The sequence below is a fragment of the Cryptomeria japonica genome, chromosome 5 (genome assembly GCF_030272615.1).
Source record: "Cryptomeria japonica chromosome 5, Sugi_1.0, whole genome shotgun sequence".
In the NCBI taxonomy this organism is placed as follows: Eukaryota; Viridiplantae; Streptophyta; class Pinopsida; order Cupressales; family Cupressaceae; genus Cryptomeria; species Cryptomeria japonica.
The window spans coordinates 505,532,267-505,546,531 of NC_081409.1; the positions used below are offsets into that span (position 1 = coordinate 505,532,267).

Consider the following 14,265-nt stretch of genomic DNA (forward strand, 5'->3'; position numbering starts at 1 on the left):
TTCTTCCTTCGTGGGCTTTCCCTTCCACTTTCCATCTCCGTACTACCAGATGTATCATTCATAACTTTACATGCTTTCATTAGTTGCTCTACACGCAGAGTGGTAGGTTCAAGAAAATTGCATGTTGGCGAAAATACCTCATAGTCCTCCATTTGCCAGTGGAATAGTCCATTCAGGGAACTCGTCTCATCTTCAGAGCAATCTTCCACTTCATCGTTGGGTTCCATGTCGTTTCCACCCTCAGACTCTGAGTCGGAGGATGCCAATTTTTTACTCACCGCTTGGTTTCTCAAGTCAATGATGTGCTTCCTCTCATCACTCTCAATCGAGAGTGTGTTGTGCTTCCAATTATGATTTGCCTTGGCAGTAATCAACCATCCCCTCCCGAGGAGTGCGTCGTACGCCTTCTTCTGTAATGGGATGACTACAAAGTCCAAGAAAAATTGTTGTGTCCCAATCATTACTTTTTGTGCCATCAATGTTCCCAACGATTGGATGTTGTGCTGGTCGGCATCTACCAAATGGAAGGTTGGCAGCCAGAGCGTTGGCTTCCCCTAGCATTTCCAAGTGTCTTCTGGCAGTACGTTTACTCCCAAGCCTCCATCGACAATGGTGTTTGTCAACTTCTTCCCCATTATTTCCATCTTGATAACCGCCGACTTCCTCCCGATGCTCACCGTCAGCAACATTGGATCACTGGACTCATTCCCTTCAGGTGATGGTTTTCTTGTTAGTTCCTCGTCGTGTGGCTTACATTGTTTTTGGATGACTGTGTTGGTAATTGCCATTCTCAGTTGCAACATAGTTTGAAGAAGGTCTGCCACCTTGATGTGTACGGTTGTTTGTAGCACTTGCCGGACTATGTTCTTCTCTAACTCCCATAATGACGTACTTGCAGTTCCATTGGTAGTTACTTGTTCCTTCACCAACACTTGTTCTACTTCGGCTCGTTCCTTTTCCATACTAGAGTTTGAATACATTGCCTTCTTTGTCTGTGCTCTCGTCATTGCCAAAACTGCGTCCTCTTGTTCCTCCACGTCCAACATATTAATACCCTTCTGCTTTGGGTAGTTGGTGTCTTCATGGTCTCGTGGTCCACACTATTTGCACAATAATTGTACGTTGTCTTTCTTGTTAAGGCAGTCTCTTGCAAAGTGTCCCCATTCACTACATTGTCGGCACTATATGATAGGACATCCTCTAGAGTTGTACTGTATTTGGTTTCGCCCTCATTGATTTCCATAACCACTTGGCAATACAAAAGGTAATTGTCCTAGAAATATGTTTTGTGAAATTTGCCAAGTGTTGGGGCATCCAAGTAGTGATGGGTTGGAGACTCCTTGATTGAATGCCCCAACACTTGGCAAATTTCACAAAACATATTACTAGGACAATTACCTTTTGTGTGCCCCTCCCATTTGTACTCAGTACACCATAGTTCATTACCTTCTTTGTTGGTTCCTTTCTCAGCCTTCATTTCTTTCATCATTCTCAACATATCCTGTTGAAGGGCTCGTACAGTTTTGGATTGTTTGTCACTTGTACGGTTTTGGATTCTTCGTCACTGCTACCTTTAGTGCTCTCATCATCATCGGTCTTCCTCTTCTCTCGAGAGGAAGTTTTGTTTTCACTCTCAATGTCCATCGCTCGATTGTAAGCATTGGCGTATGAGGACGAAGGCACTACTTTCATCTTCTTGCGCAGTGAGGGTATCAGTCCCTCCGTGAACTACCTTTTCTTTAACCCGTTGGCTAGCTGGTTCTCCATCTTGTTCAACAGTTCTTTGAGCCTACGGTTGTAAGCGTGTACACTCTCATTTTTGCCTTGCTTGGTATTGTAGATCTCAGCCACAATCTCGTTGTCATCCCTCAAGAGCTTGAATTCCTCCTGAAAAGCCTTCTTTAGATTATTCCATGTTGTTTTGTGCTGGGCATCGAGGTCCATGTACCAATCAATTGCAATCTCCCGAAGGGTGGCCAAAAACGCCTTCAACCAGTAATCCTGGCCATCTTGGCCATTTGCCTCCCAAATGGTTATGCATGTTTTGCAATGCAGTATGGGGTCCTTTGATCAATCCCCTGTCAACTTCGGCAATTTCTGCTTCTCCTGGGTGTTCACCATCGTTTTTACTCAGAAGGTACCGTGTGTATTCACCTTGTGTGTCAGACCTGGGTTGACTTTTGACCGCTATGTTCCGGTGCTTTTCCTGCACTCTTGGCCACGCAGGCGTCCTCTACACGTCCACCTTCAGCGTCCCCAACACTCGAGTACTTCTAGGTATGCCGAACTTGGGTGGACTGTTTCGACCGCCATGTTCCGATGCTTTCCTTGCACTCTTGGCCACGTGCGCGTCCTCTACACGTACACCTCCAGCGTCCCAACACTCCGAGTACTTCCAGGCTCCGAATCATCTCCATGCTCCCTTCAGCGGATCATCTAATCGCTTGGTCTTAAACACCCTGTGGCCTCTTCTCACCTTTGATGGGATCTACGGACATGAATCACTCAAGGCTGACCCAATTTCTTTTAAGGCAACGGCGCCAAAATGTTTACCGCTACAACTGGTAATTTAAACATATAAAATAATAATGTACATGACAATGCATATTAGACACGGCAGTAAAATATATTTTTTTTCGCACATGCAATTATTACAGAGAAGAGACTAGAGATGGTCGGCCAAGGATTACAATAGATCCGACAATACCGTACTACTTTACTTGGTGGTACACAACATATTTAAAAGGACCGGTGGTTGCCGAGAGGTACACAACCGTCAACTAACCGACACTTAACTACCCGAGAGTGACAACCCGTTTAATACAATTAATTAATACATTGCCGGATGATAAATATTATCAAATATAATCATAGGCATTTAATACCAACTACACTAATTGAATGAACTAAGAATGTGATATTAAGAAGAGCTTTGAATGTTTTTAATCAATTGATTCTGCATATTCTCATAATGTTATCATTTCTCTTGTTTTTTCTGTTACTACATTACATCCCCTCTAGCTAATCATTAGTTAATAATGGATACGGATTAATAATCTATTTGTCAAGTTTTGCCCACTAAAGCAAGATTTTAATTCAGATAAATTTGAGTCTTTTCCCATTATGTTATGTCAAGTGTCTTGTAACCAGATTGTTTCTACAAGTGCAGTATATGCTCGTTTATATGTTTCCCAAGTTTGATTGGATATAGTTAGTTTTTTTGAACCACATTTGTATTATTGTTTATATTATAGTTCTGTATCAACTTAATTTAGTGTCAAATATATAATCAAGTCATATGAATGGTTTTTCTTTATTCTTTCAAAAAGGTTTTTCAGCATTTCAGATCAAAAATTTGCAAAGATATTTTATCTTTGTGATTCGTACTTCTGCATGAAATTAAATAGTACAATTCTTTTGACAGTGTGCTGTTTGTATTGATATTCTTCTATAAATCGGATGTTCTTATTTGTTCTGCAGGAATATAGAGGTAACCTATATCTAGGCAAGGACCATAAACTTGAACTTGAGGCAAAAACTGAGAAGGTATTTTTATATAAGATTTGATTAATCCATTTTTGCTATAGCAGCTTACTTGTTCTGAATTTGTTATAGGCATGTGTTCAAATTCTTGAACCCAGAGATGAATGCCAAATGCTCTAGCAGTTGAAAAATAAAATGCAAATGGTGTTGTTATTAGAGCTCTCTCTAAGAACAATGTTCTGACTATTTATCATGTCATCCTAATATCAAATTTTTATGTTTGCTGATTCACATGCCAGTTATTCAACATGGCTTGTGATAAAGCTGCAGAACTGCTTCTGAAGAACCAAAGAGCATTAAATGCTTTAGTGGAGCATTTGCTTGAACATGATGTTGTGAACAAACAGGTATTTTTAAACTTTAGACCTTTGTATATCGAGACATAATCCCTATTATCGTGCTCACCGTGAGTATTTACCAAGCAATATTTTTTGGCATTTTAGGAATTGGAAAAATTTAACAAATCTAAAAGATATTAGTTTTCTTTAAATATATCTTTCCAAGTCCCATTTAAAATGTTACGTAATTATGTCCATCTTGTGAATAGCAATTAAATCTTTATTTCGACATCACTTATAAATCTACAAGATATTAGTTTCCTTCGAATATTTTTTTCCAAGTCCCATTTAATTTGTCACGTAATTATGTGTTTGAATAGCTATTGAATCTTTTGAATAGTAATTATGTTCTTCATTGGATTAAAATTTGGTCGTTAATGAATCTTAACTGACTAGGGCAAAGTTTCGTTATCTCCCAAAGGGGATGATGCCTAACAAGTTTAATATATAGAAAGCCTCTCACCAAATTTAGTTAGCCATTTTTGTTAAGTTTGTGGCAAATGCCTTTGGAGACGATAATACAGATTTTTTGACTTTGAATAATCCCAAGTTGCATGGTGGGTGAAGCATGAAACCATTTGTTGTAGAGTGACTCCCTTGCCCCCACAAGTAGTGCTAGTATTCCTTCCTCGCTCCATACACGGAATCAAACAAATTACATGCTACAATGACATTATAGCATGAAAAGATATACATGCTTACAACACTGAAAAACACCCATATTGCCGCCCATGCTTTTGATTTTTCTGAATTTGCTAGAAACAATATAATTCATGCAATCCCCACCTATCCTTTTCTACACACAACAAATGGATGTGAGTACCAATCAGCAATCAAGCAAATGTTAAGGTTGAAATTTCATGTCATCTCATAATTTTTCCTCCTATGTCCTTGCTTGGTTTCCTAGTGGACATGCTCTTCATACTCATCTATGATGTGTGAATAAATCTCTCTGTGTTCTCTACAAGTAGAGTTAGAATTTTGAAAATTTTAGGTTCACAAGAACTACATTGGAGTGCTGTTCACATGCCCATACAAATGAAAGCAACTCACTCATTTCTCATTTGCAAATCAAGTAAATGATCTATCCATGAATGAAATGACAACCCTTTTACCATTTAATTGTAGTGAAGATTCTTGTGGGAGTTGTTCTCTCCTTGATATCGATATTTTCTCATGCTTCTCTTCCACTTTTCTTGGTGGCTTCTAATTCGCAGCCTTTCCATTTTCTGAGTGAAGCTCTGGATGGAGTCTCCATCACTGACATGCCAATTTCTTGCCAACTTGCAAATGAGAACAATAGCTGGATTTATGCATACTCAAGTCAATGGACTTCTTAACTCCTTGGAGTGTTGATCTGAGAACTTGTTTGAGAAGTTTGGATCTAAAAGGTTCTCTAGTTAAGCACTTGTAATAGCTTACCCTGTTCTGCACTAATTTTTTTTGCACTTTCCAACTACTCAGCTGATGCTCATTTTGTCAAATAGTGTGCATATATTTTGGTTTAACGATTTGCATATGATGTTTGATTTGCAATGTTCTCAAAAAAGGCTTTCATTCATCAGAAAAATAAGATAACCGTTCTCACTCAGATTGAATGATAAAGACTAAGCTATGAACACTCAGATATAAGAACAGAGTGCACATGTGTTAACAAATGAAACACAGACTTTAATAATGGTAGCTGTTCTTTGATTGATAACAGTAATTCATGGCATCCATATATGATGTGTCAGTACCAAAATCTCTTCCAGCATACAAAGGAAATAATTGCAAAGAAATCTGACCTTAATATTGAGCAGATAACAACATACACAGTGCAGCAAATGGATGAAGAAATACTTAGATTAATGCATATCTGCTCAGAATTAGAACAGCAACAACAAGAAACATTATATCTGCTATCATCTTCTAACCAAGAATAGAGTCGACCATGAATATTTTCAGATCGTTTCAAACAGAGTAAAGATTCTGTAAGACCTGTATTGCAGATTTCCAGCTGTAGATGATTAACCCACACTCAATGACATTAATCAGCAGTCATAGACTATATCAGAATGAACTTAGAATAACAAACAACACTGTCCAGAGCACTATTCACTTCACTGTCACGAGTATGGAATTACTTTCGCAAGGCACAAAATCACTGTAGCAACTTCAAACAAAGACTTAAATTCTTTAAAAATCATAAACCCTGAAATTTATCTCAAAGAGACTTAACAAATTTTGCCTGGTGATTCCTCTAGAGAGAGTTTTCCAACTGAAACCTCCAACAATCCAATGATGGAGTGCAATGGTGAATCCTGGATGAATCCACACCAAAGATGGATTGGGGTTTCCGTCCAAACCTCTGAGAAATTCCAAGGGTTTCTATCCTCAGATTTCCTGTTAATGAAAGCCAAAGCTCTCAAGCTTCTCAAAGAGATGATAAACAAGCCAAGTCTATGCAAATGAGCTCCAAATGAGCCCTTTTATAATCCTCCAATAAAGATTCCGCAAAACCCATTTAATTTTCCCCCTCTTTTAATATTCATATTTAGTTGCAATTAGGAATAATAATAAAATGACCCCTTATATAATTTTAATTAACATAAAGTCACTTTATAAATTAATCTTATTGACCTTATATCTCCCAATATTGGTGCCTATCTCCATAAAATACTTTATTAAATTGTTTAAAGCTTTATAAGTCCGTACGCGCCAAAATAAAGCTACTTTATGAAAATGACTTAAAAATCACTTCAACCCTTTTATGTCGTTATATCATAAAGTCATTTAATATTATTAAAGTTAAACTTGATTTAACTTTAATAATTTGACTTAAATCATCGAACCCCTTAATAATAGCCGATATCAACTCATGGGAATAATCCATCCACTTTCAAGATATAGCTATGATGCCAATTGACCACCTCGGCAACCTACTATAAATAATAAGTATGAGCAAAACATCCAAGTGACTTACCAAAAATATTAGGTGTGAATCAAAGTGTCCTAAATGATCTCCGGAAGCTATACCACCTGGGACACTAAGCTAAAGAACACTGGGATAAGCACCAAAAGGTCAGCTGAAGAGCCATAGAACAACCTCAGAAGAGTCCCCTAATCACCATGTTAGCTTACCCGGACGAAAGTCATAGGCTATCTTCTAGAAATAGCTGTTGCTTAAAAAGGGGACATTACAGTCTGCCCCTCCCAAAGATTGCTTTCTGTCAAGCAATCTGCATTTGCATACCAAACCAAGTGATATCTGCACTTGTATGCTAGTCTGAATACCAGGATCCCGTATAAATCTCAGAGATATTGCTTTGTCAATCTGTTACACCAATTTGATATAACTGACATCAACCACACTGTTATGTTGTAACACCCTAGGAAGCATTCCATCCACTATGCAAATCCCTGAATCCCAAATTTTTTAGTCATCATATATCTTGATAGTGATCGGACAGGTATACCTGAATAGATCAATCAAAAGAAGTATCTTCATGCTGCTGAAGTCTCCCTATATGATAGCCTCCCATGGGTGCACCCCACCTAGATCCCACAGATAAATTTGCTGTCAAGGTTCCCCAATATCTGAAAACTCCTGCTGCTCTAATCTAGTTACAAGTGGAATACGAAGCTGCCACAATATTGCCTCCCTGTCTTGTATCCCAATATAAAGACCATCCCGGGGAAACAAACTTGAAGCCCTGCAGAATTTAGCTCCTTCCATAGAATGAAGCATCTCATATCAATCATCCACATACATTCCTTCATAAGCTGGTCTAAAAGATGTAAGCTCTACCATGTGAGCCTTTAGAAGAGATAACTCCTCAAACATTCCACGCATGACGAAATGCCCAACCAAATATGAATCACTTATGTCCTTCTCTACATGTTTAGGCATAACACTAGTGGCTGATCCACCAAGTGTGTGCTCAACTATCCCATCTTCATTTATGTCCTGAGCCCTCAATTGGCTCTCCCACAAAGGTGACTCGTGATCTCCATGATGCAAGTTGTGTATATACTCAGCAATTTCAGAATCATACCTGTCCTCAAGCCCATGCAAAACTGAAAGCTCCATTTGCTGGACCATTGTAAGAGGCTACTCCCTCAAATCATAAGTACCACTATCCCCCTCATGTGTAATGGCTGCCAACTCGTGATTATGTTAGGGCAATGAACTGCTGTTGCAAAACAGAAAATCAGAGTTCCCAAGCACTTCTTTCTTCTTTGCTTTATGCTTTGTATTATGTGCTGAACCAAAGGAAGTGGAGCACTGTAAATCACGTATAACCTTTGTCATAATTTCTGCCTGATGGCTGCAAATTATATCTTTATGTGAGCATGTCTCTTCCATCCCTAAGACCTTACCATAGGGTCCCTCATTTTCTTCATCTCTTTGTCTAGTCTTCACACTCTTCGTATGGGATTGTTGTTCATTAGAAGAGGCTGCCATAGGAGATTTAGTTTCTGTAGGAGATGACGAAGAATGTGCCAAGCACAACTCCAAGCAAAGCTCATCAATGTGAATTTCTGTTTTTTCAAGGGCCATTTGAGTTCTGTTCAAGGAATCCATGGTAATGAGCTTATTAGCTTTTTCTTATTTCTCTTTTAGTGCATCAAAGTAAATCTCATCAAGGTGGTGAAGATGATCTCTATCTGAAAGTAGATGTAGGTAGTTTGTTTTGATTACCACCAATGCCTCTCTGAGTGCCTGAAAGGCTATAAGGGAAAGTTCTCCTTTGAAGTTCTTATGTGATCTTGGAGGAGTCCAACAATATTTTTCCAACAACTTCTGAGTATTATCAAAATGGTTTATGGCTGCAATAATCATGTCTTCACTTACCTTCAATTGGTTCTCCAATTTAGGCTTGTGAATGACATTGGATTCATTTGATGAAGTAGCTGATTGACATTGAAGGACATGACTCTCACCAAAGTCTTCTTCCACCATACCCTCTTTGCATACTTGCCAATTTGGAACTAGGGCAGCATTAGTTCCAAACACAAGATCATCATCATCATCATCATCCCATTCAACTATTTCGGTAGATGATGTCATGCTTTCTTTGTATAGAAGAAATGGGACAGTGTTAGAATCACACATGGAATCATCAAAATTAGGCGTGTCGCTAGAAAGTGTTTCACACTCCTCACGCAACAATGATGGTTCATTGTCATAATCACTAAAGGTGTTCATGTATACACATGGTGTATCAATCATAATCTCTAAATCACCCACAAGGAGACTCTTACAACCTTTACCCGTAACATGATTTGGCTCTATTTCATTAGTACCATTCTGTTGGAATAAAATTGTATTAGTTCCTTCTTTCTTTGTTGAGGAAGCAAAATCAGATTTTACTACCTCCTGGAAAACAATGACCTCAGGTGTAATAGGAGCATCTGAGAATTCAATTTCCTCCTTAGCATAAAAAATATTAGGGAGAATTTCCTCTTTCACAATCTCTCCTTTTGTGACGATTTGTTCTTCCTCTAGCCTCTTCACCTTTTTGACCTATGCATGGTTGACTAGGCTCCCAGGGCCCTTTGTAGGAAAAGCACAGTTTTTGTTTCCTTAATGCATTCTTGCTGTTCTTCTTAATTTTTTCACTAAAAGAGTCCCTTTCACTGCTTCCTTATGTTTTGATCTTATTGCTGTCTTATAGTACCCTCGATATCCAGCTCCTTCATAAGTTCAGAGAGTTCTTATATTAACTTGGAACTTGACTCACCAAAAGTATTCATCTTTCCTATCTATTGTACTACTCACAAACTCCACAAGATGGCAGGTTCTTAGGCTCTAATACCATTATAATAGCCTACCCTATTATGAACTAATTTTTTTTGCACTTTCCAACTACTGAGCTGATGCTCATTTGAAAGATCCCCGGCTGTCTAACCACTGAGAATTCTGATTTTTATTTATTTTTCTCTGATTTTTCACTGAGTTTACATTTTTTTTGTATTTGCAATGTTTGATATATATATATATTTTTTTGCTTTTCAAATGATGAAGAATGCATTGCTTGATTTGACAAGAATTTGGAGGAAAATAACAATTTAAAATAGCAGCTAATAGAACAATCAATGGCAAAGAATTTTTTGATTTAATTTATTTCAAGCCAGCTACTAACATACCCGTACCTTGCTGTACGGTTCTGGAACATAATTATCAGCAGCAATTTCTAGCTGATTTGATTTGAATTATTCCAAAGATGGCTGATTCCCTCCTCTGCTGTTACTGGTCTGCTAATGGCGGCCAGAATTCCCAATTTGATGAAATCTGCCCTTGCAAACCCTCACACCAAGCTGATAGGTGGCACTCCTCTTGCTGGGTGATGTACGGCTAGGGTTTGGAGGCTGAATCGTGCTGGTTATGCCGCCCTCTGATCTGCAATTCTGAACCCTGTAATTTATCCCTGCTAATCTGAGATTAAGATTAATCACCAAATTTGTTGCCAATCTGGTAAATTCTCCTGTCCCGTGGTAGAAATTTCTTGCCAGGCAGCTGGGTTTTCGTCCAATTGCCTATACTCCCAAGGGTTTTCGTTCTTGGAAGCCAATTTGCTGTAGAATACTCCTTTCCAGAGCTCCCACCTATTGCTGATGTCAAAAATGAACCTGAATATGTCTCAAATGGCTACCTTTTCCTTCTTTTATTCACTTTTTTTCCTCGCCCTAACCCTAATTTCGAATTAGGGTTCTCATTTCATGTATAAACAATGTTTTATTTCATATTATAATGCCTTCTCTTGGTTCCAATTAAGCCAAGGGTCTATTTTATCATAATATAAAATGGCCCCATTTTAAGTTTGAAATAATGAACTTCCCTTCTAAAAACCCTCACGCCTTGCTGCAAAAACGTGGCTTTTTACTGGAATACTGCTGCTACTGCTGGTAGACCAATTTTAATGTGATTTGCCTTCACAAAACTCCAATCTGCAATCTGAAAACAAAGTTTTAACCATTGTTACCCCGAGTTTCTGGGACAGGGACGGTAGGACGCGTTTCCAGGACGGCAAATTTTTTTGCCAAATTTGGGGACGGTGGGGGACGGCAAAGGGGACGGTTATATAAAATATAGGAAAAATTTAAAATATATAGGAAAATTTCAAAATTCTAAATGTTCATATGAAAACATGGATAAAGCATGCATACATACATTATATTCATATGAAAACAATAAAACATGGATATAGCATGTGTATGATACTATGAAAAGTTGAAAACATTTTAGAATGTATATTCTGAACATACAACATTGTTAATACTCAATAGACAATATACAATTATGCATTCATAAATCAGAATTTCAATTCATTCACATTGTCAATATGCATATCATAATAGATATTAAAGAAATAACATACAAAATGTCAAAACAAAGGTTAAATTTTCCCTACTTCTATCGATGTAGTTTCCCCCTATATTTTTCAACGGGGGTTTGGGGGCAGCGCCCCCAAGGTGGGGTCATCGCCAAAAAAACTTATTCTTTAATAAAGGCGTTGGGTGTTATTTTTCTATTGACTCGTCGAGTTTGGTGATTTTTGGGCGATTTTCTAATCTCTGTGTCAAAATGCCCAAAGGCTACATTGCTGCCATATATTTTCATTGTCAAAATTATGAATTAAATTAATAAATTTAAAATTTAATTAATGTTATCTTTTAATTTTTTTATTTTTAATAACAATTTGAATTAATAAGGGGCCTATATTAGAAAATTTTTAAAAAAAATTGAAAATACAACTTTTTTATGTTTTTAATATTTTTTAATGGCCTTAGATATGGGGGACGTCTGGCCGTCCCCGGGACGGATTGGGGACGTCCCAGCCATCCCCAGCCGTCCCCGGGACATACATACGTCCTCTAGAGCTAGGGCAGGCGTTCCCCCGTTTCGGGGGCGACCCCTCAAAATACAGGGCAATTTGGGGACGAGGGGAAACGTCCCCTGGCCGTCCCCAAGTCCCCAAAATGTTCCCGGGACGGGGACGGGGGTTTTCAGGTTGGGGACGTGTCCCCGAGTAACTCTAGTTTTTACCCTCTGCCATTCTGAAATCAGTTAACCTGCACTGAATTCGAACCCCTTTGCGGATAATTTCTGAACTGTGAATTGCAATCAAAGCTAGGTAAGCTGGGGTTTCATCCAACTACCCAATTCTGCCAAGACTTTTCATTCTTGGAAGCCAATCTGCTGTAGAATACTCATTTCCAGAGTTCCCACCTGTTGCTGATGTCAAAAAAAAACTTGAATGTCTCAAATGGCTACTGTTTCCTTCTTTTATTCACTTTTTTTTCCCAACCCTAACCCTAATTTTGAATTAAGGTTCTCATTTCATGTATAAACAATGTTTTATTTCATATTATAATGCTTTCTCTTGGTTCCAATTAGGCCAAGGGTCTATTTTATCGTAATATAAAATGGCCCCAATTTAAGTTATAACTTGGTAAGTAATAACTTTTAGGTAAATGTGCCCCATGCATACTTTATTATACTTTATTGTATTATAATAATTCACTTTATAATTATTTATTTAACCCAACTTAGGAAATATTGAAATATTTTCCAATTTATTCATAAAATGCTCAAATGAGCTCAAAACTGAAAATTGCTTGTAGCCACTTGATTGTGAACGATGTCTAAACCTCATAGGCCAACTGGTAGTTCTCCCCTAAAATTAGTGTTCCACGAAAACGGATTCCCCCCCTCCCCCCTCGCCCCCCAGGCCCAAGTCCCCTCGTCCCCGAAACCCATCCCCAAAACTTTTGCTCATTGTCCCCCCATCTCCAAAGCCCATCCCCATGTCCCCCCGTCTCCTCATCCCCAGTGGTTGTGGAACATTGCCTAAATCTAGGGATACTCCTAAAAAGTAGGAGACTGACCCTGTCAACCTGAAACTGAACCCGAAGGGTCCTCCTTTTCTGTGTGTACCTCTAGAAGGTCCGTCAGTGAGCTGGGAGTTCCTCCTAAAAAATAGGAGATGCACTCAAAGTTGGTGCAGGGCAACCAAGGCATATCTCAGACTCCTGAAGATCACTAGGTTGTAGTAAGTGGTTAAAAGGATGTAATCATGGTGTTGATCCTTTGGATCCATTGAATAATGGTTTTTGGTCCAATTTGTAAGGCTAAGAGTCCCAAAGGTACCTTAAGACAACCTTGGGTCTCATTAGACCAATAGGACCTTAGAATAGGATGTCATAAGTGTTTTGGTGTCATTTTAATAAATAAATGACTTTAGGATAGATCCTAGACATGTTTGAATGTTGGAGGATGCAAATTGCGAAAAGTTGCAAAACTGTCAAAATGTTGTCAACAACTTTTTGCAATATTGCTTCGAGAAGTTGCATTTTGGTTCCAACGGTCATAACCATTCAAAAAGGTGGTTAGGTTCGTTCGAAAGGTCTATGTAAGCATGTGAAGCCTTTCATGTGAAGGTTAGAGCGATTGGATGAAACTTTTGGTGGAAAATTGAATGAAAAGCACTGAATTTCCTGAGCAAATTTTCTTTTTTGAGACAATACGGTCCAGTACGGATTGCCAGACCAAAACCCTGGGCATGGAATGTTAGTAAATTGAATCACCTCTTATTTTCCTGTGTTTGGAGTTCACTTGGTAACCGGAGCAGAGGTTTTATCTTCATTCTGTTCAGATTGGTCTAGAAACCTTTAATTTTAGGGTTAGTGCAGAGATGGAGCCCTAATTTGTCTTTTCTGCAGTGGAATGTCACGGCCACTTGGAAAATGCAAGTTAGGGGAGTGTATAGTAAGACCCTAAAGGCTCAGGATTGGAGGAGTTTGTCTGTTGCCTCAACCACCAAGTCCTAGGCTAAATATCTCTATGTATTTAGCCTAAGCGATGAGACCATTGTGTGGATAGTCAGCCAAACAAGCAAGGCGACCGGTTTGATAGTGGATCCTGTTCATTTGGAGGTAGGAGAACCTAACCAAAGTGCTGCATTGGTTCTATGCACCCATTCCTTGATACTTGCTTTGTTAACCAAGCCTAATTAAGCCTATTAGGTCTGTGAACATAGTAAGGGTTGGGGTATGCTGGGGTAGACTCAATTCCTGCAACTTTGGGATCTTTTGTAAGTCCAATAAGGGTATCCAAAACAGTGATTTGTTTGTCTAGTCCTTTGGAAGTTTTGTAAGTTGTTGCTCATAACCTGGCTAAAGAGACCTACTAGGATCCTCTAGCCCTATAAGGGTTCTTAGCCTTGTGGAGGTCCCAGAACCCAGTTTGTGGTTGATTGTCCTTATATTAGCCATAAGTAAACTATCCCAATCATCAGATTGAGAATTTGTAGACCGTAGGCCAGATTTCCATATTTTGGTCAAATTTAAGGAAAGTGTCCCTAAAGCCCAATCTTGGTTGGAGTTGTGTAAGGTCCCT

The 14,265-nt window shown here is 38.7% G+C and overlaps 1 protein-coding gene across 1 annotated transcript in view; it reads left to right on the forward strand.

Annotated features, from left to right (window-relative positions):
* LOC131064883 (probable inactive ATP-dependent zinc metalloprotease FTSHI 5, chloroplastic) overlaps nt 1-14,265 on the forward strand; it is a 275,944-nt gene that overhangs the window by 204,730 nt on the left and 56,949 nt on the right. The window contains exons 16-17 of the mRNA XM_057999211.2: nt 3,481-3,546; nt 3,783-3,890. Of these exons, the coding sequence (XP_057855194.1) occupies nt 3,481-3,546; nt 3,783-3,890 (174 nt within the window). The remainder of the gene's footprint in view (nt 1-3,480; nt 3,547-3,782; nt 3,891-14,265) is intronic.